General features: G+C 51.2%; 1 protein-coding gene across 2 annotated transcripts; it reads left to right on the top strand.

The window, feature by feature from the left end:
• Positions 1 to 568: 568 nt before the first annotated feature.
• SARM1 (sterile alpha and TIR motif containing 1) lies at positions 569 to 24,056 on the top strand. 2 transcript variants are annotated; one of them, XM_032281077.1, is made up of 9 exons: positions 569 to 1,407; positions 8,220 to 8,838; positions 11,415 to 11,627; positions 11,896 to 11,987; positions 12,097 to 12,332; positions 15,785 to 15,887; positions 15,961 to 16,150; positions 21,857 to 21,978; positions 22,106 to 24,056. In XM_032281077.1, exons 1-9 carry the CDS (start codon positions 938 to 940, stop codon positions 22,233 to 22,235), a joined length of 2,175 nt encoding a protein of 724 aa, XP_032136968.1. In that variant the 5' UTR covers positions 569 to 937; the 3' UTR covers positions 22,236 to 24,056. The 2 variants fall into 2 exon arrangements, with proteins under 2 accessions (XP_032136968.1, XP_032136969.1); XM_032281078.1 differs by having other exon boundaries at positions 904 to 1,407; positions 21,857 to 22,007; positions 22,106 to 22,198.
• Positions 24,057 to 24,376: the final 320 nt, after the last annotated feature.

Here is a 24,376-nt window from a genome sequence, read left to right as displayed (position 1 = left end):
ATATGATCCCTCGACTTGGAAAGTGCCCACTGGCACAAAACACATAACTTCGTGCCCAGTTTAAGGTATCCACAGAACTTCTGAAGCCCTCCCATCACCTGAAGAAAGTGATCCTAAGATTTTAGCTGACGTTTTCTGTTCTGTAATCAGAGTGACCTGTGATTTTGGCCAATCTCTTCCCCATGGGCTTCAGTCGCGTCATCTGTGGAATGGACACCAATCCCCACCTGATAGGCATGTTGTGAGGTTTCGCTGAGAAACAGGCATAAAAGTGTCTTAAGATTTATGATGATTGCTTTAACCACTTAGTAGGGAGGGGGGAACGCAGCGGAGTTGCTCCCAAGTACCGGTGTCACCGGGGGCGGGGGGAGAACTGAGACCGTCCTCTCAGTCTCCACCCCCTTAGTCCAAGTCCAGCGCAGAGAGAGGCGGCTGCTACGCAGGGGCTGGGGGAGGCTAGCCGGGGCGTGGGCGTGGCTGGGGCGGCTTTGGGGGTGGGGCTGCCCAGGCAGTGGGAGGATCCCCGGGGGATCCAGAGGCGGGGCGTCGGCTCCCGGGACCCGGGCGACTCTGGGGCGTGGCTGCTGCCGAGCATCTCCCAGCCCCAGAGGAGCCCCTCCCGGGGCCACGCTTTGTTCCAGCCGCCGCCTCCTCTACCCTCCGGCGTCCGGAGCCATCCCTCGCCTCCTTGCTCTCTTCTTTCGTCCACTCCCTGCATCTGGGCGCGCATCACCTTTGCTAACCGCTGCGCCCCCGACCCCGCCCTCACTCCTCCCCTAAACTTCTGGCCGGCGCCCTTGCTTGGTACCCTTCTCTCCATTCCTCCCCCTCCATCTTCTTCTCCCGAACCCTCTGAGGTTTCTCTTTTCTCAAAGCCGGGGTTTCTCCGAGCGCCCCCAGCCTCCAGGCCGGGGATGTCCCCTGCAGTCCCGCGCCCATGGTCCTGACGTTGCTTCTCTCCGCCTACAAGCTGTGTCGCCTCTTCGCCATGTCGGGCCCACGGCCGGGCCCCGAGCGGCTGGCAGTGCCAGGGCCGGATAGAAGCGGTAGCGCTGGCCCTTGGTGGGCTGCGGGCAGCCGCGGGCCCCGAGAAGTGTCGCCGGGGGCAGGCGCCGAGGTGCAGGACGCCCTGGAGCGTGCGCTGCCGGAGCTGCAGCAGGCGTTGTCCGAGCTGAAGCAGGCGGGCGGCGCGCGGGCCGTGGGCGCCGGCCTGGCCGAGGTCTACCAGCTGGTGGAGGAGGCCTGGCTGCTGCCAGCAGTGGGCCGCGAGGTGGCCCAGGGTTTGTGTGACGCCATCCGCCTGGACGGCGGCCTCGACCTGCTGTTGCGGCTGCTGCAGGCGCCGGAGCTGGAGACGCGTGTGCAGGCCGCACGCCTGCTGGAGCAGATCCTGGTGGCTGAGAACCGGTGAGCGCGCCGGGCCAGGGTGGGGAAAGCGCCGTGTGGTGTGGACGGTCAAGCGCCTGGGTCTCCCGTGTGTCTCGCGCCGTGCCTTTGCCTGCCTCACCTCTCTTTCCTGCCTGCACTACATCTCTCTTAGGGATCAGCCTGTCTGTTTTACAAATGAGGAAACTGAGGCTTGGGAAAGTTTAGTGACTTGCCCAGTGGGTCACAGTGAACTAATGGTGCAGCCAAAATTTACTCCCAGGGCCAGTGGGGTGAGGAATGCAGTTGCGGACAGGAGGCTGTCCCTGGCTCTATGGATGGAGACGGCATCCTACTGCGAATTCTCCCTCTCCCTTGCAAGCCCACAGCTCTCCTGCCCACCGGCTTGGGTGCCCTTCTTTGACACCTTCCCTCTCCATCATCCATCCCCGTCTCACTGGGAGAAGGGAACACAATGCTCAGAAAAGAGGGAGGGAGACTTCTCCTTTCCCTCCTCCCCAGCACTCAGCAATGAGGACTGGCCTGAGGCTGCCTTACTCCCTTCTTGCTGCCCCAATCCACCTTCTGCTCCATCCTTCATTCTGGTTCTTCTAACAGGCCAGACATGATCTCATTCTGCGGCTGCTGATAGGGAACAGAAAGTTTTCTGCTGGGAGGCATGGATGGGGGAAAAGGACACCGGAGCAGCGTGTGTGTTCTCTTCCTCCGCCTCACTTAGCACCAAGATGCAGCAAGAGGGTCAAACAGAGGCCTGGTTGCCATTCTTGCATGTCTCTTGGGATCTCTCCTGGAATACGAAGACCTCCAAGAATTCACTTTCCCTCCCTTCTGATGCCAGAGCAGACCAAGCTGTCACACTCCAGTCTCATGCTGAAGTCTCAAGCTTCTCAAGCTTAGAAGAGTTTTTGGAAGAGTCACTTTCAGCTCATGCAGCTCTCACAAGTGTGAAGGGAGTGGGTTGGGGGTGTTTTCCTTGCCATTTTCAAACAGAAAAAAATTACCTTGTGATTGGTGGAAATGATACAACTGTCAAAAATGCATGAATGAAGCAGTTTAGGTTGGGAGACCAAGATAGGGTTCTGCTTATTTGGCAAGCCATTAACCTCCCATCTGATATCCGGTGTGGTGATGGAGATAGGCTATGAATTTGGAGGGGATAGCAAATAGAATATGTGCTCACGGGGTGTGGTGGGGTCAAAGCTGGTGGGTGTGCTGTGCAGGCTTGATATGTAGAGTTGGGTATCTCTAACTAGAATCCCTGGAGAGTGAGTACAGCCAGTACCCCAAGGAGAGGAGGGGTGCAATATGCAAATAGTACTGCTATATCTCAAAGTTAAAAATGGCAATCCTCACCTGGTGTAGAGTTACTGAGAGAAGAGTCACTAACCAGTGTCCCTGGTCCCAAGAAACATCACTCTGGTTGCTTCAGTACCAAGGACAGAGCACAGTGTGCCAGGCTGGCATCACAATCCTTCCAAAGAAAGGAAGGGTACCTGCTGGGCGCAGTGGCTCACACCGATGGGAGGCCGAGGTAGGTGGATCACCTGAGGTCAGTAGTTCAAGACTAGCCTGACCAACATAGTGATACCCCGTCTCCACTAAAAAATACAACAATTAGCCGGGCATGGGAGGTGGAGGTTGCAGTGAGCCGAGATAGTGCCATTGCACCCCAACCTGGGCAACAGAGCAAGACTCTGTCTCAAAAAAAAATACAAAAAATTTTTTTAGATTGAGTCTTGCTCTGTTGCCCAGGCTGGAGTGCAGTGGCACGATCTTGGCTCACTGCAACCTCTGCCTCCTGGCTCAAGTGATTCTCATGTCTTAACCTCCCAAGTAGTTGGGATTACAGGCACCTGCTACCACACCCGGTTAATTTTTGTATTTTTAATAGAGACAGGGTTTCACCATGTTGGCCAGGCTGGTCTTGAACTCCTGACCTCAGCCTCCCAAAGTGCTGGAATTACAGGCATGAGCCACTGCACCCGGCCACATTAGATATTTCTTGAGCACATCCTGGCTCTCATATTCTAAGAATTTATGTAGACAGATGTCTGGAAGCACAAAGTGAAGATGAAGGATCTTGAACTCTGGAGACAGGCAGATCTGGGTTCAGATCTCAGCTGTGCCTCTCAGAAGCTGTGTGGCTCTGGGCATGCCATGTAACCTCTCTGAGTTTTGGCTTTTTCATTGGTAAAAGGAATAACTGGGCCAGGTGAGGTGGGTCACGCCTATAATCCCAGTGCTTTAAGAGACTGAAGTGGGAGGATAGCTTGAGCCCAGGAGTTTGAGACCATCCAGGGCAAGGTAATGGAATCCTGTTTCTAAAAAAAAAAAAAAAAAAAAAAAAAAAAAAAATCAGCCAGACATAGTGGCATATACCTATAGTCCCAGCTACTCAGTTGGCTAAGTTGGGAAGATTGCTTGAACCTAGGAGGTCAAGGCTGCAGCGATCTATGATCACGCCACTGCACTCCAGCCTGGGTGACAAAAGTGATACCCCATCTCAAATTAAAAAAATATATACAAGAGTAGGAAATAGCTGTCGTTCCAACTGCCTCTGTGGGTGATTAGGACCCATCTGTTTTTTTGAAGATGGGCTGCAGAGAAGTTGTGGGGTCAACTTAGGAAATCTGTGCCAGCCTAAGGCATGTTCAGGACTCAGCTAGGTTTGGCAGTGGACATAAAATCACATGCACTGTGGTCACTGTGGTGCCTGCTGGCCAAGGACTCTGTTGCTGGCTGGGCATCTCTTTGTCACCTGTGGAGAACATCTTTTTTTTTTTTTTTATACCGAGTCTAGCTCTGTAGCCCAGGCTGGAGTGCAGTGGCATGATTTCGGCTCACTGCAACCTCCACCTCCCAAGTTCAAGCGATTCTCCTGCCTCAGCCTCCCAAGTAGCTGGAATTACAGGCACCTGCCACCATGCCCGGCTAATTTTTGTACTTTTAGTAGAGGGGGTTTCACTGTGCTGGCCAGACTAATATCGAACTCCTGACCTCGTGATCCACCCCTCTCGGCCTCCCAAAGTGCTGGGATTACAAGCCACTGCACCCGGCCTTTTTTTTTTTTTTTTTTTTGAGATGCCGTCTCACTATGTCATGCAGGCTGGAGTGCAGTGGTGCAACCTCCGCTCACTGCAACCTCTGCTGCCTGGGTTCAAATGATTCTGCTGCCTCAACCTCTCAAGTTGCTGGGATTACAAGCACACACCACTATACCTGGCTAATTTTTGTATTTTTAGTAGAGACAAGGTTTTGCCATGTTGGCCAGGCTGGACTGGAACTCCTGACCTCAAGTGATCCACCTACCTCAGCTGCCCAAAGTGCTGGGATTACAAGCATGAGCTCCTGGCCATCTATGGAGGACATCATTTGCGGAGGTCAGTAAGGCAGGAAGCCTGAACCTCTACCAGGATATAGTGACTATCCCACCTGCTCAGCTGGCCTCCATGTTCTCTCTGTTGGATCTGTCCTCCCCACTACAGCCAGAGTGAAGTTTCTAAAACCCAAACATGACCAGATCACTCCCCTCCCTGAAAGTTTTCAGTGGCTTCCCTTTGACATCAAGATAAAGTACAAATGCCTTGAGATGGCTCAAAAGGCCCCTAGATCCGATTGCTTTTCAAACTCTCCCCTTGAATCTTCTGCCTCAGCCATGGAAGTGTGGGCAGCTCCTCAAGTGCACCAGCTCTCCACCACCTCCAAGTCTTTGCATACATCTGTGCCTGAAATGCCGGCTCCCCCTCTCCTCCTGACTAATGCTCCCATTATTCTTTTACCCTAACTCCATAGGGAACCATTCAACATATCTAATGTGTATCTTTCTATCTGTGTTCTGCTAAAATCTTTAAATCTTTATTCTGGGTTTTGTGTGCATGTATTTTTAATGTATACAAATGGTGCTGTGTCACATGGCACATTCTGTTTACTTTTTCCCACTCAGTGTTGAGTTTTGTTGGTTTGTTTTGGTTTTGGGGTTTTGGTTTTTTTTGAGACAGGGTCTTTGCTCTGATGCGCAGGCTGGAGTGCAGTGGCCCAATCACGACTCACTGTAGCCTCAACCTACTGGGCTCCAACTCTCATCCTGCCTCAGCCTCCTGGGTAGCTACAGGCCTGTGCCACCATACTTGGCTAAGTTTTTGACTTTTTAGAGATGGAGGTTTTGCTACGTTGCCCTGGCTATAATGTCCAGTTTCGTGTTGCTGTGTTACCACCCGCTCAGTCACTTCTACCTCCCCCGAAATCCTCCAGAAGGGGCACTTGCCCATGTTATCTGACTCTCCCCAGGCTTGATACTGATTGTCTCCAACTTCCTGGCACCACAGATGACACTGCAGTGAACACCCATGTGCTTTTGTCTCTCTATATGACAATCTCTTTGGGAGAGGTTGCCTGTATTGCTCAGCTTCTAATTTTGCCCATCTAACGGGCATAAAGTGGTAGCTGGTTTTCCATTTGTTTGCTTTTTGCCAGTGAACCTTTTATTCAGGGTATGTGTGTGGAGAGTGGTTAGAGACAAAGGAGAGTGGGAATAACCTTTGAAATAAAATAAAATGATTTAGGTGAAGAAACTCTAGGGAAGGGTAATTTTCTCCATTTAGATCATTTTAAGAAAGAAAACGACAGATAAGGTTTCTGCTCTATGGAACTAACAAACAAGTAGACTATTAATACAATATCAGATATTAAATGCTCTGAAGACAATCAAGTAGGGTAATGAGTTAGAAAGCAATGGGGAAACGCCTTTAGATTGGATGATTCGAAGGAGGTAGCACTGGAGCAGACGCTGGAATGATGAACCATGAAGACGATTTTGTTGAAGAACATTTCAGGTAGTGATAGCCATTGTTTTAATTTTCATTTCTCTGATTTCTAATGAGTTAGAGCATCTCTTTATCTGTTTGTTCAAATTTGTATTTCCTCTTTTTTCAATTGCCTGGGGCTTTTTGTTCATTTGTTTGTTTGTTTTGAGATGGAGTCTCACTCTGTCACCCAGGCTAGAGTGCAGTAGTGTGACCTCGGCTCACTGCAACCTGCACCTCCTGGGTTCAAGCAATTCTCCTGCCTCAGCCTCCTGATCAGCTAGGATTACAAGCTTGTGCCACCACGCTTGGCTAATTCTTTTGTATTTTTAATAGAGACGGGGTTTCACCATATTAGCCAGGCTGGTCTCGAACTCCTGATCTTATGATCTGCCTGCCTCAGCCTCCCAAAGTGCTGGGATTACAGGTGTGAGCCACCATGCCCAGCCTCAATTGCCTGTTTATGTCCTTTACCCATTTTCATTTTTTTGTTTTTTTTTTTTGAGATGGAGTTTCGCTCTTGTTACCCAGGCTGGAGTGCAATGGCGCGATCTCGGCTCACCGCAACCTCTGCCTCCCGGGTTCAGGCAATTCTCCTGCCCCAGCCTCCTGAGTCGCTGGGATTACAGGCACACGCCACCATGCCCAGCTAATTTTTTGTATTTTTAGTAGAGACGGGGTTTCGCCATGTTGACCAGGATGGTCTCGATCTCTTGATCTCATGATCCACCCGCCTCGGCCTCCCACAGTGCTGGGATTACAGGCTTGAGCCACCGCGCCCTGCCTACCCATTTTCTTTTGAATTTACCACCTTTTTCTTGTTGATGTGAATCTTTGCTGATATATCCTACATATAAACCCTTCATTGATTTTTTTTTTTTTCCTTTTCTTTCGGAATTTTCTCTCCCTCTTTTTTTTGGTAGACATAGGATCTTGCTTTGTTGTCCAGGCTGGCCTCCGTGTGCCAGGCATCGCGCCAAGCACTCTATATGGCTTATCTCATTAGTTAAGGTTAGTGCTAGGATTACAGGCATGAGCCACCTTGCCCAACCTGGTTTTATATTTTCCCTTGTTGGTTTTGGACATTGCAATACCTCTGACATTCTTTCTATTCCCCAAACATGCCAGCATCTCCGCCCTAAGGCCTTCATCCTTGCTCCTCTCTCTGCCTGTTACGCTCTTCCCAGATATTTGCATGCAGGGGTTTCTCCACATTAAGCTCTCAGATGTCACCTCTTCACACACACCCCTCCTCCATTACATCATCCTGTTTTGCTAGCGCCAAGACCCTATGACGACGATCTGGTTCACTCATTGTTTTCTATGTCTTCCTTCATTGCCCTGAGGATAAGCTCCGGCCAGTCTTAGTTAAACCTCAGCCCCCAGTGCCGTGCCTGGCACACGTGAGGTCCTCAGGAAACATTTCCTGAATGAATAAATAGATGTGCTGCAGTTATGGGCCATGGAGTGAGGGAAAGGCAAGGCTAAGAGTGGTATGCTTCAAGTGACACTTCAAATAACGACAAGTTAATGTTTGTTTTTACCGCATGCCAGGCACTCTATATGGCTTATCTCATTAGTCCTGAAAATAGTCCTATGAGGCGGGTATTCCTATTCTCTATGCATGAGATAAGGAAACCAAGGTAGAGAGATAAAAGAAGCTGCCCAAAGTTTGGTCTCCTTTATCCCGGTTAGAAAACGGGCTGAGAAGGAACCAGGACCCGGGGAATCTGCTCCTGAGCTGAGGCTCTTAGCCACCACACATACTGCCTCTCTAGGGAAGAAGGGAGGGGGAGAATGGCTGTGGCCAGGATGGAGCACCCTTAGAATCCCACAAGTGAGATCCTCCCAGAGAAGGAGGTGAAGGCGGGGAGCAGGGAGGAGGTGAGGGTGGGGAGCAGGGAGGGGAATGCTCTCCCCTATATGAGGCCGGTGAGGCCCAGAGAGGGTCAGTGACCAGGCCCCAAACGGGCAAGCCAAGCTCCCCAGGGTGCGGCAGTTCCACCGCCCCATTTCACTCTCTCTGGGCAGGGACCGCGTGGCGCGCATCGGGCTAGGCGTGATCCTGAACCTGGCGAAAGAGCGTGAACCCGTGGAGCTGGCGCGGAGCGTGGCAGGCATCTTGGAGCACATGTTCAAGCACTCAGAGGAGACATGCCAGAGGCTGGTGGCGGCGGGCGGCCTGGACGCGGTGCTGTACTGGTGCCGCCGCACAGACCCGGCGCTGCTGCGCCACTGTGCGCTGGCACTGGGCAACTGCGCGCTGCACGGGGGCCAGGCGGTGCAGCGACGCATGGTGGAGAAGCGCGCAGCCGAGTGGCTCTTCCCGCTCGCCTTCTCCAAGGAGGACGAGCTGCTTCGACTGCACGCCTGCCTCGCGGTAACGGTGTTGGCGACTAACAAGGAGGTGGAGCGCGAGGTAGAACGCTCGGGCACGCTGGCGCTCGTGGAGCCGCTTGTGGCCTCGCTGGACCCTGGCCGTTTCGCCCGCTGTCTGGTGGACGCCAGCGACACAAGCCAGGGCCGCGGGCCGGACGACCTGCAGCGCCTCGTGCCGCTGCTCGACTCTTCCCGCTTGGAGGCGCAGTGCATCGGGGCTTTCTACCTCTGCGCCGAGGCTGCCATCAAGAGCCTGCAAGGCAAGACCAAGGTGGGTGCAGGTTTGGGATTGGGTGGATCAGGGGTTAGAGAGCCTCTGGGAAGTTTTCCCAGAGGAAGTCACATTTAACCAGGAGTTGAAATACACATCAGAATTATGTGAAGCAAGCCAAAGAAGGAGGGGGCCAGTCATTTTGGCCTTGAAGGCAAATCCTTCAGGCTGAGCTTGGACTTGGTTTGGTTTTGGGAGCAAGAGGAAGACACTGAGAGGTTTTTAAGCAGGGGACACTTGTGTTTTACAAAGATCATCCTAGCTGCCGTGTGGAAAGGAGCTTGGCAAGGGTGAGGTTAGAAGCAAGGCCACCCAATAAAAGACTATGACCTCCAGCAGTGGGCGTTGGGGGAAGGGGGAGAATTAAGATGGTGAAGACTGGCATGTCAGCAGTGGCAGAGAGCAGATTCAAGAGATGTTTAAGAGATGTAGTTAGCACGTGGTGTCTGGGAGAAGGAGAGAGAGGAGCTGAGGATGGCTCCTGGCCATGAACATAGGCAATGAATAAGGCGAACTGGGTGAGTGACAGGTGGAGGTGGGGGAGGGGAAGAAAGTGAGTTCTGCTGGACATATGGGGAGATGCCCCGCTGGAGAGCTTCAGTGGGTAGTTTAGCCTTTGGAGTCTGGAGTCTGGGAAGATGGCTGCTGGAGACAGAGGCCTGAGGCTTGGGACAGAACATCAGTGTGTCAGCCAGATAACCCCCACCAGAGTCCCAAGGGGTCCTCATGTCCAGGGTCTAATCCACCAGTGACCTTTGCCCACTGCTTTAACTTGCTGTGTTAGCTTGAGCACCTGGCTTCCCCTCTCTGGGCCTCTATTTGGACCTCATTTTTATCCTCTGGAAAATTCAGTGAATTGGACCACAGCAGCAGTCCTTACCCTGGATGTGGGAATGATAGCTTTAGCACCAAAAGTTTTTGGATTGTTCTTTTTGGAAACAGAGTTCTGTTATATTGCCCAGGCTGGCAACAAACTCCCATGCTCCAAGCGATCCTCTCTGCCTCAGCCTCCCAAGTAGCTGGCACTACAATTACACACCACATTGCCCAGCTGGGCTTTTTTTTTTTTTTTTTTTTTTTTTTTTTAATATTACAGGTTGAAGATTCTCCCTACAATGTCACTCTCTTCTTTCATTCTTCTGTGGAGTCTTGGAGGTTGGTGACACCTGGTGCACAGGAATGTGGTGAACACCCGTGACCCACCCTGTCTGTACCTCAGCTGTCATCTGGGGGTGCTCAAAGGATTGTATCTCACAGATGATTGCCACCTATCCTGTGTGTCCCTGCAGATCAAAAGGAGACTGCTGGCTGGTCGAGGTGGTTTATGCCTGTAATCCCAGCACTTTGGGAGACTGAGACAGGTGGATTACTTGAGGTCAGGAGTTCAAGACCAGCCTGGACAGCATGGTTAAACTCTGTCTCTACTAAAAATACAAAAATTAGCCAAGCATAGTGGTGGGCACCTGTAATCCCAGCTACTCGGGAGGCTGAGGCAGGAAAATCATGTGAACCTGGGAGGTGGAGGTTGTAGTGAGCCGGAATCGCACCACTGCACTCCAGCCTGGGCTACAGAGTGAGACTCTGTCTCAAAAAAGAAAGAGAGAAAGGATACTGCTATGTTAGGGGGTATTTGGGGGTCACTGGGTCCAGTGTTCTAGAAACTTCTGATTCCTCTCTCTGCACTCCAAAGTTGGGCCAAGGAGGACTTGCTCTATAAGTCAGGTCATCCTGCTTTGGGAGAAGGGACTCAAAGAAAGTAGGGAGTGAGAACCCCAAGGATTGGATCTGGGCAGCAACCATGATCACCAGCGTGTCACCCCTTTCCCATTGAGGCCAAGTGAGTCCAGTTCAACAAAGACATCTTGAGTCCCACTCTGTCCTTCATCGTGCCAGATACAGGGCTCCAGTAGTGACTGAGATATGTCCTCAGCTTATGCTCCAGTGGAAGTTGCATCGTTAACTAGGGACAGTGGCATTCAGAGTGTGGCATAAATCCCAATTGGAGGTGTGGGCCAGGATATGGGGGAATCAAAGCAGGCTGCATGGAGGAGGCGCTAATCAATTTGGATTCCAATGGATGAGTAGGATTTCCATGGATTAGTAGGATTCCTACCAGCAGGCTGGAAGAAAGAATGGTTTAGAAACATCATGGGCCAAGACCCAGAGGTGTGAAAGCCTTGGGGTGTGTGTATGTGTATGCGTGTGGGTGTGCGAAGTGTGGGCTGGTGGAAGGCTATGTGAACTGGGAGTGGTGGGCAACTGCACTGTGCCCTGCCTGGCGGCCATGCTGAGACCTCAACTTTTATTCCAGGGCCGGTGGATGCTGTAGAAGGGATATGAAGGAGGGATATGCCCCTCCTCCGCCTTCAGCCCATCCTGAGTCAGGACCTGCTCAAGAAATCAGAGAATTTCAGGAGGGGGAATCCGCAGGACCCCTGACTTAGTGGCTGAAGGCGGGGTCAGGGCACTTGGTGGGACTTTGGGTGGTGAGAAGAGACAAGGAGGGGGACTGGGAACGTATGGGGGCAGGTGGAGAGCTGGTGGAGCCTAGAGTCCTCGCCCCACTCCCTCCCCAGGTGTTCAGCGAAATCGGCGCCGTCCAGAGCCTGAAACGCCTGGTTTCCTACTCTACCAATGGCACTAAGTCGGCGCTGGCCAAGCGCGCGCTGCGCCTGCTGGGCGAGGAGGTGCCGCGGCCCATCCTGCCCTGCGTGCCCAGCTGGAAGGAGGCCGAGGTCCAGACGTGGCTGCAGCAGATCGGCTTCTCCCAGTACTGCGAGAGTTTCCGGGTAGAGCCGCTGGGGGCCACCTCCCCCAAGTCAGAGCGGGCACCCTGGGCACAGGGACTGCATCCCCTCCCGGCCTCGCACTCCCGCGGCGCCGGGGTGGCTTTTGGGGGTGGAGAGACTGTATGCAGCCACCCTCGGGGTCACTCGGCTCTAATCTCGGTCCCGTCCACCTTCTCCGCACCATCTCCAGTTCCTTCCGTTACATCTTGGGCTCGAGGTCCAGGGGCGGAAAAGCGGAGCCCTTCCTGACACCTGCCTCCTCCCCCAGGAGCAGCAAGTGGACGGCGACCTGCTTCTGCGGCTCACAGAGGAGGAACTCCAGACCGACCTGGGCATGAAATCCGGCATCACCCGCAAGAGGTACGGAGCCTCCTGCCCACCCGACCCCAGCCGGGTTTAAATAACCGTCCCCTCCGCCCGCAGCCTGTGGGAGTCCGGACCTCAGCGTCTTCTCCTCCATGGGGTGCAGGTTCTTCAGGGAGCTCACGGAGCTCAAGACCTTCGCCAACTATGCTACGTGCGACCGCAGCAACCTGGCGGACTGGCTGGGCAGCCTGGACCCGCGCTTCCGCCAGTACACCTACGGCCTGGTCAGCTGCGGCCTGGACCGCTCCCTGCTGCACCGTGTGTCCGAGCAGCAGTTGCTGGAGGACTGCGGCATCCGCCTGGGCGTGCACCGCGCCCGCATCCTCACGGCTGCCAGAGGTCAGCCCGCCCACACGGGACCCAGCCCCAGCTCCAGCCGCGGCCTTGGAAGGGTGAGGGGAGACACGGGGTGGAGCCTCCCAGCCTCACTGTGGATTGATTGAGCACAAACATGGGTCAGACTGGGCTCTGAGGATATAAAGATGAATATGTTGCACTTTTCCTCAAGAAGTTCCCAGTCTAGCCTGGCGCAGTGGCACTCGCCTGTAATCCCAACACTTTGGGAGGCCGAGGTGGGCGGATCACTTGAGGTCGGGAGTTCGAGACCAGCCTGACCAACATGGAGAAACTCAGTCTCTACTGAAAATACAAAATTAGCTGGGCATGGTGGCGCATGCCTACAATATCAGCTATTCGGGAGGCTGAAGCAGGAAAATCACTTGAACCCAGAAGGCGGAGGTTGTGGTGAGCTGAGACTTCGCCATTGCACTCCAGCCTGGGCAGCAAGAGCAAAACTCAGTCTCTGAGGCGGGTAGGCGGTGGAGGGAGGAAGGTATTAAACAGGCAGGTGGCCCCGGCAGGAAGCGTGCCCAGGTCTCCAGTGGGAGCACAGAGGAAGCCCAGCCCACCCTATCCACCCAGGTCTAGATTTCAGAGAGGACAGTATGCCTGACCAAGTCTTGAGAGATGCACTGGCCGGGAGGGTGGCAACAGGAAGGGCAGCCCAGGCAGAGGCGGCAGCTGTTGGAAGTATAGGGGGATATATAGGTGGGAAGAGTGTGTGCACGTGTGTGTTACCCTATTGGCCAACAGCTTACAAAATTTGGGTCTAGAGGTGGTTTAGAGTTAATTCTAGGGCTCTAGCCACCCTCCTTATATACTAATTTATATTAACTTACTAATTTACTACTTAGCTAATATTTATTGTCAATTACCAGGGACTCTATTAAGTTTTTAAGATATTATCTCATCTATCTCTATGTTGATTCTATGCAGTGAGTGTTTGATTTTTAAAATCAACCTTAAAGAACTCTTTAAAGAATAAAAAGAAGAAGTGTCCAGTTTGAGGACCGGGCACCATGGCTCATGCCTGTAATTCTAGCAGTTTTCGAAGCCAAGATGGGTGGATCGCTCAAGTCCAGAGTTTAAGACCAGCCTGGGCAATGTGGTGAAAGCCCGTCTCTACTAAAAGTACAAAAAATTAGCCATGCGTGGTGGCACACGCCTGTAGTCCCAACTACTTGGGAGGTGGGAGGATCACCTGAGCCCAGGAAGTTAAGGCTGCAGTGAACTGTGATCAGGTCACTGCCCTCCATCCAGTCTGGCAGTGGGAGTGAGACCCTACCTCAAAAAGAAAAAAAGTGTCAGTCTGAGTTTTGAAAGACACCTGTGTGATCCCTCCAGCATAATTAAAGATATAGAATACTTCCATCATCGGTGTTCATTTTAAAGATAACTAACTAAAATGTTAGTTTTTAAACTAATATTTTTTTAAAAAAGAATTCAAATACATTTCCCGCCGGGCGCGGTGGCTCAAACCTGTAATCCCAGCACTTTGGGAGGCCGAGGCGGGTGGATCACAAGGTCAAGAGATCGAGACCATCCTGGTCAACATGGTGAAACCCCGTCTCTACTAAAAATACAAAACATTAGCTGGGCATGGTGGCGCGTGCCTGTAATCCCAGCTACTCGGGATGCTGAGGCAGGAGAATTGCCTGAACCCTGTAGGCGGAGGTTGCGGTGAGCTGAGGTCACGCCACTGCACTCCAGCCTGGGTAACAAGAGTGAAACTCCGTCTCAAAAAAAAAAAAAAAATACATTTCCCACAGTCATAAAAGTCATTAGATGGCAGAACCGGGACTTGAGCCATTGTCTTTGTGCTTCATAAACAAACAAATGTTGTCTGTGAGTGTTATGTCTAAATATTACAAGAAGATGAATTCTTTTCATTTTAACTATTCATTCAGCAATTACGGACTAAGCACCCACAAGACACAAGGGACTGGGCTTTGGCTCTATTCTTATGCTTCAACCAAAGCAGGTCGGCTTTTATTATTTTTACATTACAACTCCCAATAAAACTTCAAGATTTCTTATTTATTTAAGACAAGATCTCACTCTGTCACCCAGGCTGGAGTGCAGTGGCATAATCACAACCCTCTGACGCCTCAGCCTCCCAGTCTCAAGCGATTCTCCCACCTCAGCTCCCAAGTAGCTGGGACCACAGGTGCGCAACACCACACCCAGTTAATTTTTGTAATTTTTGTAGAGACAGGGTTTCACCATGTTGCCCAGGCTGTTCTCAAACTCCTGGCCTCCTCCCACCTTAGCCTCCAAAAGTGTTGGGATTATGGGCGTGAGCCACCACACCAGGCACAAGATTTCATTTTTAAATAACAGGAAAGTCCTAGGGCAAAAATAGCTTAAAAAAATAGTTTGTATAGGGAGTAGGGAGCCATGCTTAGTTTTTAAGTGGGACCAGTGACACACTCAGGTTTGGATTTAGATAGATGCTCTGGTAGCTGTGGTAAATGGACTAGACCGGGCAATTCTGTTTTTTCTTTCTTTTCTTTTCTTTTCTTTTCTTTTTTTTTTTTTTTAGACAGTCTCACTCTGTTGCCCAGGCTGGGGTGCAGTGGTGCGTTCTTGGCTCACTGCAACCTCCCCCTCCCAGGTTCAAGTGATTCTTGTGCCTCAGCCCTCTGAGTAGCTGAATTACAGACATGTGCCAAAATGCCCAGCTAATTTTTTGTACTTTTAGTGGAGATGGGGTTTCAACATATTGGCCAGCCTGGTCTCGAACTCTTGGCCTCAAATGATCCACCACTTTGGCCCCCCAAAGTGCTAGGATTATAGGTGTGGGCCACCATGCCCAGCCTAAGGCAATTCTAGCTGGGTTTGGGGAGACCATTGAGGAGGCTGACATTGGAAACCTGACCCAGGGAAAGGCCCAGAGGCTGGAGTCCAGGATGTTTAGTAGGTAGAATCCTCAGAATGGGGTGCCTGGTGCTGAGCACTGAGTGCTGCTCCACAGTAGAGTGCTATCTGTTTTATTTGCTGCTGAATCTCAAGCACTCAAGCACTCAGGCACATAGCAAGCACTTAAGAAATATTTGTTGAATAAATTAAATGGGAGGCAGGAGTTGAGGCTGATACCTAGGTGTCTGGCTTTGATGGAAAATAGGGAAGAAGCAATGAGGGGAAGATGTGTGGTGTGTTGAATCAGGAGTGACTGTGGGCACCTGGCTGTACAGGTCTGGAGTTCCAGAGTTTGGACAGGCTGGAAGTGCATATCAATGTCCGTAGAACACATGCCTGCCTCCTAAGAGAAACCCAGCAGTAACATGACCTTCCTTCTGTAGGCCCCATCTCTCCTTTTTGGGGCAGGCCACCCTTCCCAGGCTGGGCTGAGAGGGCTGGGTGGACTGGGGGCTAAGTCCCTACGGGATGATATGCCTCACAGCAAGTGATGGGGGGGCCACCCTCACCATGCTGCCTATTGCCCACTTCAGAAATGCTACACTCCCCGCTGCCCTGTACTGGTGGCAAACCCAGTGGGGATACCCCAGATGTCTTCATCAGCTACCGCCGGAACTCAGGCTCCCAGCTGGCCAGGTGAGGAGGGGCAGGCAGGCGGCGGCGGGGCCTCAGGGCAAGGCTGTGACACTGACACCGGACCTACTTGCAGCCTCCTGAAGGTGCACCTGCAGTTGCACGGCTTCAGTGTCTTCATTGATGTGGAAAAGCTGGAAGCGGGCAAGTTCGAGGACAAACTCATCCAGAGTGTCATGGGTGCTCGCAACTTTGTGCTGGTGCTGTCACCTGGAGCACTGGACAAGTGCATGCAGGACCATGACTGTAAGGATTGGGTGCATAAGGTAGGTGCCAGCCTATGACTCTGCCGTCCCAGCATTGGCCATGGTCCAGGAGATAGGGTCATCCTTCTATTCCTTCTTGTCTCCACATCCCAGCACCCTTAGCCCCGAAGCACCTCTCTGGCTCAGCTGAAAGTCAGGAACCATAGCTCTGAGTATTATAGGACTTTAGCAAGCCATGAGGGACAAGAGACTAGGCTTTGGCTCTCTGAGCCTCAGTTTTCTTATTTACAAAATGCGGTAATTTACCTGTTCCTCTCACCTTGTAGAACTGTTGTGAGGATCAGAGAGAGATAAAAATGCTTTGAAAAATAACATCCATGAGAGACAGGAGAGTATAGTGACAGACAGAATGGAATAGATGTTGAGAGCTCAAAACGGAGATTTTGAATCCTGGCTCTGGCCTTGGGCAAATTACTTAACCCCAATAAGCTTTGTATTTATTACTGGAAAGTGGATATAATAATGGTATGTAACGTCCTAGAACATTGTTTTTAAGGATTAAAAGAGCTAAAATTTGTGATGTGCTTAGCAGAATGGCTGGCACATAGTAACTGCTTAATAATGACAGTAATTATTATTATTAATTATTATAACTGCTACATATGTTTAATTCATCATTGTATTTTCAGTGCCTGACACATTGTAGGAACTCATTGAATACTTACAGAATGGATGGATGGATAGATCCATATTGCGTCTTCAGGTTATTAATCATTAATCAGTTAGTAGAAATTGGAGTTGGGGCTGAGGGATACAGTAGTCATCTGAGGGACAGATTGAGACAAGCAGCCAGCTCAGAGACAAGAATATGCCCAGGGGGCTGGGCATGGTGGTTCACAACTATAATCCCAACACTTTGGGAGGCTGAGGCGGGAGGATCACTTGAGGTCAGGAGTTCGAGACCACCGTGGACACCATGGTGAATCCTTGTGTCTACTAAAAAAATACAAAAATAAGCTGGACGTGGTGGCGCACACCTATAATCCCAGCTACTCGGGAGGCTGAGGCAGGGGAATCGCTTGAGCCCAGAAGGTGGAAGTGGAAGTAGGCCGAGATGGTGTCACAGCATTCCAGCTTGGGCAACAGAGTGAGACCCTGTCTCAAAATGACTAGTGCAAGCAAGTTGGTGTAAATGCTGATCCAGGTCGGCAAACCTCTTGCTTGCCACAGGGATTTGGAGAAGAGAGAGGGCATCAAGGTGTCAACGAAAAGAGTCAAACTCTGTAAAATATTTGAAGAGATTTATCCTGAGCCAAATAGGAGTGACCATGGCCCATGACACAGCCCTCAGGAGACCCTGAGAACATGTGCCCAAGGTGTTCAGGGCAGAGTTGAGTTTCTGCATTTTTGGGAGACATGAGACATCAATCAATACATTTAAGATGTACATTGGTTTGGTTCAGAAAGGCAGGACAGCTCAAAGCAGGGGCTTGAAGGCTATAGGTAGATTTTAAATTTTTCCAGTTGATAATTGGTTGAGTTTATCTGAAGACCTGGGATCAACCGAAAGGAAATGTTTAGGTAAGATAAAGGGTTGTGGAGACCAAGTTTTTTTTTTTTTTTTTTTTTTTTTTTTTTGGGACGGAGTTTCGCTCTTGTTACCCAGGCTGGAGTGCAATGGCGCGATCTCGGCTCACCGCAACCTCCGCCTCCTGGGCTCAGGCAATTCTCCTGCCTCAGCCTCCTGAATAGCTGGGATTACAGGCACGCGCCACCATGCCCAGCTAATGTTTTTGTATTTTTAGTAGAGACGGGGTTTCACCATGTTGACCAGGATGGTCTCGATCTCTTGACCTCGTGATCCACCCACCTCGGCCTCCCAAAGTGCTGGGATTACAGGCGTGAGCCACCGCGCCCGGCCACCGGAGACCAAGTTTTATTGTGCAGAGGAAGTTCTCAGATGGCAGACTTCAGAGGGAGTAGGTTATAAAATATTTCTTATCGGACTTAAAAGGGTGCCTGGCTCTTTGTTGATTATCTCCTGAGCCTGGAAAGAAAAAGAAAAAAATGGGGGAAAGGGGATTCTCTATAGAACGTAGGTTTTCCCCAAAAGAGACAACCTGGTGGGGCAATTTCAAGATATGGCAGGGAAATGTATTTGGGGCTAAACTATTTTTATTTCCTCCATTATTATGTGATGTTATACTAGTCAGGTTAGAAAGCAGACCACGTGCCTGGGCGCGGTGGCTCACGCCTGTAATCCCAGTACTTTGGGAGGCCGAGGCAGGCAAATCATAAGGTCACGAGTTCAAAACCTGCCTGGCCAACATGATAAAACCCCATCTCTACTAAAAATCCAAAAATTAGCTGAGTATGGTGGCAGGCACCTGTAGTCCCAGCTGCTCAGGAGGCTGAGGCAGGAGAATCACTTGAACCCAGGAGGCGGAGGTTGCAGTGAGCCAAGATCGTGCCACTGCACTCCAGCCTGGGTGACAGAGTGAGACTCTGTCTCAGAAAAAAATAAAAAGAAAAAAATAAAGCAGACCGTGCTATATAGGGTTAAAATTAAAACCACTCTGATAAGACTTTGTGGTTTGTAGGGCATGACTCCCTAGGCCCCTTAGGTAGGAATTTGGGCAAGATAAAAAAATTTTTTAAATGAGTGTTTAGTCCTCAGAGGGCTGGAATAATCAGGGAAGACTTCATGGAGGAAGCAGGTCTTGAGAAGACTCTTAAGAGTTTAGGTAAGTAGAAGAGAAGGCATCCCAGCCCAGGGTAAGAGCATGAGCAAAGGAATAAAGGTAGGGAGGAGAACAGTGCTGAAAGCCCACATGCATCTTGGCTACTGCTTTCTCCATATCACATATGAAGAAATTGAGGCTCAGAAAAGTAGAATAATTTTCCCCTGGCTGCACTACTAGTGTAGAACTCAGAAAAGCTGAGTTTCAAACTCCATCTATCTGACTCCAAAGCTCATGCGCTTTCCCAAAATCTTCACTGCATTCTATTGCACAGATCTGAGGGTATGTGAGGGGAGGGGATGGAGTAGCGCTGGATTCAATTGACACCAGAGATGATTGTCTGCCTCTCTTCTCAACTCCACATCCAGCGATGTCATGTTGTTAGCCTGACATCAGCCATGGTGGGGGTATTTACACCAAGGAAATTGGCAACCATTCCAAATCAAGGTTTTGTTTGTTTGTTTAGTTGGCTGGTTGGGCTTTCTCCCACTCTGAATAGCTAGTTATTATAAAGTTACCAGCACACCATTGGCTGGATAAGAACTATGGAAACCAGGGTATGGAGCGTCTGAAGACAGGAGAAGACCTGTGCTTAAAGCACTGGGGAACAAGGAGCCCCTGAAGCGGGAGATGCCAGAGCTGCGGGTTTTAGAATGAAGGCTCTGACACTGAAATGCAGTTCACCTTGAGTGTGGAGTCAAGCCCCAGAGGCCAGGTAGGAGGGGCTGAGTACACAGCCTGGTTTGGGGAGGCGCACTGGGCCAGGTGAGCATCCTGGAGGAACATGGTTGATGACCCAGAGCAGGTGGCAGGCAGCCTTTTGAGGGAAAGAGAAGAGTGTCTGTGAGCTCCATGAGAGTTCAGACCTTGCCTCATTTATCTGTGTCTCTGGTGCCTAAAACCACGCATGGTACAAAGGAGGCTCTATGCGATTGCACCAAAAAAAAAAAAAAAAAGAAAGAAAGAAAAAAGGGAGAGAAAGAGAGAGGCTGTAGATGAATTTATAGAACAATTGAATCAATGATTAAGCAGACAAGTGATACTCATGAAGCTGAGATGCCACGCCTGGGAACGCCATACATATCTAGTAGATTTACCAGGTTAGTGGACCTGACTCCTTTTTTTGGGTTGTTTTTTTTTTTCCCTCAGTAGAGACAATGTTTCACTGTCACCCAGGCTCAAACTCCTGAGCGCAAGCCTGGAGTTCAGTGCCTGCCTCGGCCTCCCAAAGTTCTGGGATTACAGGCGTGAGCCACCACGCCCACAGGACTTGACTCTAATTGTTTTCATTCTCAACCAGCTAAATGATCGTGAACAAACCATTATCCCTTTCTTTTTTCTTTTCTTTATTTATTTATTTTGAGTCTTGCTTTGTCAGCAGGCTGGAGCGCAGTGGTGGGATCTCAGCTCACTGTAACCTCTACCTCCCAGGTTCAAGCAATTCCCCTGCCTCGGGCTTCCGAGTAACTGGGTCTACAGGTGTGCACCACCACACCTGGCTAATTTTTTTTTTGTATTTTAGTAGAGATGGAGTTTCACCATTTGGCCAGGATGGTCTCAATCTCCTGACCTTATGATCCGCCCACCTCGGCCTCCCAAAGTGCTGGGATTACCGGCGTGAGCCACCGCTCCTGGTCGCCATTATCTCTTTCTTGGCCAGCCTCTGAATCTGTGCAATGAACACTTTGCACTGTCTTTTATTTTGTATAATTCTGGATGAAACGAATATCTAAAGATTTCCAAATAAATTGCTGCAGGGTCAGGATTTATCCCAATGCTCAGCAGAGAGGCAGCGGGGCTTGGTTGAAACAGCCTGGACTTGGACTCTCAGGGCTTGAGTCAAAGGACTGGCCCCTGACTTGTGGGCTGGGCGCATGTGTGGCTTGGGGGGACATCCCCTTCCGTCTTTGGGCTTTTTTTCTCTTTATCTGTGAAATTGGAGCAGCTCCCCAGGAAGCCAGTCAAGGTTGAAGTTATGCATGTTCTTTCCCCAGGAAGTCTCCACTTCCCAAGCATGCTTGGCATCCACTGTCATCCCAGCAGATGGCAAGGAGGTGGGAGGAGCCTTTGCCTTGGACAAAGAGGCTCGTCATCCCTCTTTGGTTGTTTCTGATGCCTAATGGCCTCTGGTTTAAAAACCCCTTTCCCTGAAGCCACATTAGTTGGTAATCAATATGGAAAACCACAAGTGAACTGCACTCAAGAAAGTAAAATCCCCTTGGTTCCTTCTTGAGAGGAAGAAAAACATTCAATACTCACTTACAGAACCCCATTAATAGCAAATAATTCCTCAGAACAACGCTTTGAGGTAGGTTGTATTATCCCCACTCTGCAGAAGAGGAAATAAGAACACCTGTTATGTACTAAGCATACACTGTATGCTAAGCGCTGTTCTAATTACTTGCCATGGAATGTCGCGCTTATTCCACAGAACAATCCTCTTCCAAGGGAGCTTATTTTGTGTGGCTGGGAGGACAGGGCAGGGGTAGCGTTTGAGAAGTGGACTGTGGCCAACCACACAGGGCCTCACAGGCCCATGAAGGAGTTGGGACTTTATTCTGAGACCATGCAAAGTCTTGAAGAGTTTTAAGTAGGGGGTGACCGGATCTGATTTGTTAGATGTGTGTTTTGCAGAGATTAGCTACATGAAAGGGCAATGCGGAAAGTGAATTACAGACGACAAGGGTGGATGAGAAGAGAGCTGAGGCTTAAAGCTATAATGGGGATTGGAGGAGGGTGGTGGTGGGGTGGAGGTGGGGAAAATGATGGATTTGAGGAGTAAGGAGTGCAATTGGCAGGGTGCATGATGGATCAACTTGTACGCAGGAGTGTGTTTTCCTTCCAACACCAAATTGTATTTCTTATTATATACTACAAGGAATAAGGGAGACATCAAGGTGGACTTCAGGACTAGCGTCCTCCCCTGGGCCCAGCCTCGAGCTAGTGGCCCTCCCAGCACCTGCCTGGCTACAAGGGTGTCCAGATGGGGACAGGGCTATCTTCCTCTTCTCCTTTCTTTCTGCAGGAGATTGTGACTGCTTTAAGCTGTGGCAAGAACATTGTGCCCGTCATTGATGGCTTCGAGTGGCCTGAGCCCCAGGTCCTGCCTGAGGACATGCAGGCTGTACTTACTTTCAACGGCATCAAGTGAGCCCCAGGGCCACGGGACCAGCTGGGTAGGGTACAAGTCACCATGACAGGCAGGATGTGGGCAAACAGCTGACTAGCAGCTCCCTCTCCCCAGCTTCTGACCCACGTGCTTCTGTGCCCACAGGTGGTCCCACGAATACCAGGAAGCCACCATTGAGAAGATCATCCGCTTCTTGCAGGGCCGCTCATCCCGGGACTCATCTGCAGGCTCTGACACCAGTTTGGAGGGTGCTGCACCCATGGGTCCGACTTAACCAGTCCCCAGTTCCCCAGCCCTGCTGCGACTTCCATTTCCATTATCCTTTCTGAAGGAAACCGGCCTCCCTGGGCTGAGACAACCTGTGCTCTTCTCAGGAAATGGCTCTCCCTGTCCCCCACCCTCATGGCCCACCTCCAACCCACTTTCCTCAGTATCTGGAAAGGGAGGGGAAGTCAGGTTTGGGTGGGGGCTGGTTAGAACTCCCCTAGGCCCTGCCAGCGGGTTGTCTGTTTTGTTGTCTGTCTCAGTCATGGGGAGGATCCCTGCTCAGTTCTGGAGACACTGGAATTGGGGTGGGGGTGGTTCCTGCATTCCCTTCTCCTGCTCAGATAGCCAACTTGAGGAGGATGAAGACAGGCAGCTCAGACAGGAATCAGGGCGATGCCCTGGTGGGCCTTGGCACTGTATTCTGAGCAAGAGTCTGGGTCCAGGAGCCAGCCAGGGATGAGTGCCTTCATGGCTCTCCACCTAGACTGTGCCTGGCCCCTGTGCTTACAACTTCCTGCTGCTGCGTGGCCTTGCCATGTAATCACTCAGTGCCCTTAGCCAGCCTGACGAGGTCCCAGATCCCCTACAGCTTCCTTTGGTGTGGCGTCTTTTGCCACATCCAGGGCCAGGGGTTGAGGCAAGCCAGCCCTCCCTCTGACTTTGCTGCAGCCAGCTTTGCTGCACTTGCTGGTGCACAGGAGCCTCCTGTTTGGGCCTGGGTCTGGGCGTGGGGAGGCAGTGCCTCAAAGATCATCCTACCCCGTGCCTTGGTGCTGTGCCTCAGGCTCCTGCCTGGTTGGGCCCAGGGGCCTTCCCCAGCCCCTCAGCCAACCAGGGCTACCTACTGCTTGCTCAGGGAGGCAGCCCCCATGGCAGCAGAAGTAGCCTCAATAGAACCTGCAGCTCTGTGGAAAGAGGCAAGATCCTAAAAAGGGAAAGCATTGTTACCTTTAAAGTCCTAATCACCTGGAAATGTTAAAATCAGATCTGGGGTGGGGCCTGAGACTCTGCATTTCTTAGATTCCCAGGTGAGCTGGTGCTGGTGGTTAAGGGCAGGAAATCTCTGAAGCATAAAGCCCTCACAAATCTTTGCCATTTCCCAAACACTCCACTCCATGGTCTCTAGTCATCAGAGCAACCCTACCTGGTATTATCATCCCCATTTTACAGATAAGGACACTGAGGCTCAGAAAGATTGAAGATATGCCCAGTTTCCTGTCATTGGTGGCAGGCCCAGATCCAGACCCAGGCCTCCTGGCACCCGGTCCGCTGGCAGTGGAATTGCTCTCCTGAGAATCATCATGAGGCTGGGCTATTGCTTCCCCCTTACCCTAAGGAAGTTGGCAGTGGGGGACAGGATTTTGCAACAAAAAGCGGACCCAGAAGCCATACAGAAATAACTAAGCAGGAATGTCCTCTTGCGCCCTCCTCTACTCGGTTCAGAGGACAAGAAAGTACCCTCCAATAAACCCATGCTCCAGGCCGTGGGGTCTGCTGAGAGCTCTTCCCTCCTGAGGGCCGGGTGTTCACACCTCAAGGCTGGCTGCACCCCCAGCCCCACTCCTGGCTGTGCTAGGTGACGCCTCGCTCTCGGTCACATCATCAGAAAGTCAAAGGTCTCACTCCAGGTTTGGGGCTCCTTCCTTCTACTCCCCTCCCTGCCTGGGTCTGTCTTGGCCAGTCTTGACACTTTGGTTTTGACCCCACCTGGTCCTCCTTTCCTCATGTAGCACAAACGCTTGCCAGTGCCAGGGCATGGACACAACAAGCAGGGCAGACCGGACACTGCCCTCACAGGACAGAGTCAATAAAATATTGTCTGAGTGTGTCCAGGGGATAATTTCCGGCTCTTCATCTCCAGTCAGTCCCACCCCGTCCTGAGGTCCCAATGGACAGTTTTCAGAGAGGTTTCCTGCATTTTTTCTGTTTAGTGTATCCTCCACTGCTGTCCACCGTCTTGTGTGGCCTTCTGGTTGACCTCTGACTGACCTTCTGTCTCTGGGGAATCAGAGTCCAGCATCTGGCCCCAGCAGGAACGGCTCAAGTCGTGAGCCTCCCCTAAGCCACGGCCAGTGTGTTCAAAGGTGACTGCCAACCTTGCCAGGACAAACACAGCTCAGATCACTAGGGCAGGCACCCCTAGGCCTG

This window comes from Sapajus apella, unplaced genomic scaffold, assembly GCF_009761245.1.
Source record: "Sapajus apella isolate SASKATOON/1434 unplaced genomic scaffold, GSC_monkey_1.0 scaffold12, whole genome shotgun sequence".
Classification (NCBI taxonomy): Eukaryota; Metazoa; Chordata; class Mammalia; order Primates; family Cebidae; genus Sapajus; species Sapajus apella.
This window is presented reverse-complemented; position numbering and strand designations above follow the sequence as displayed.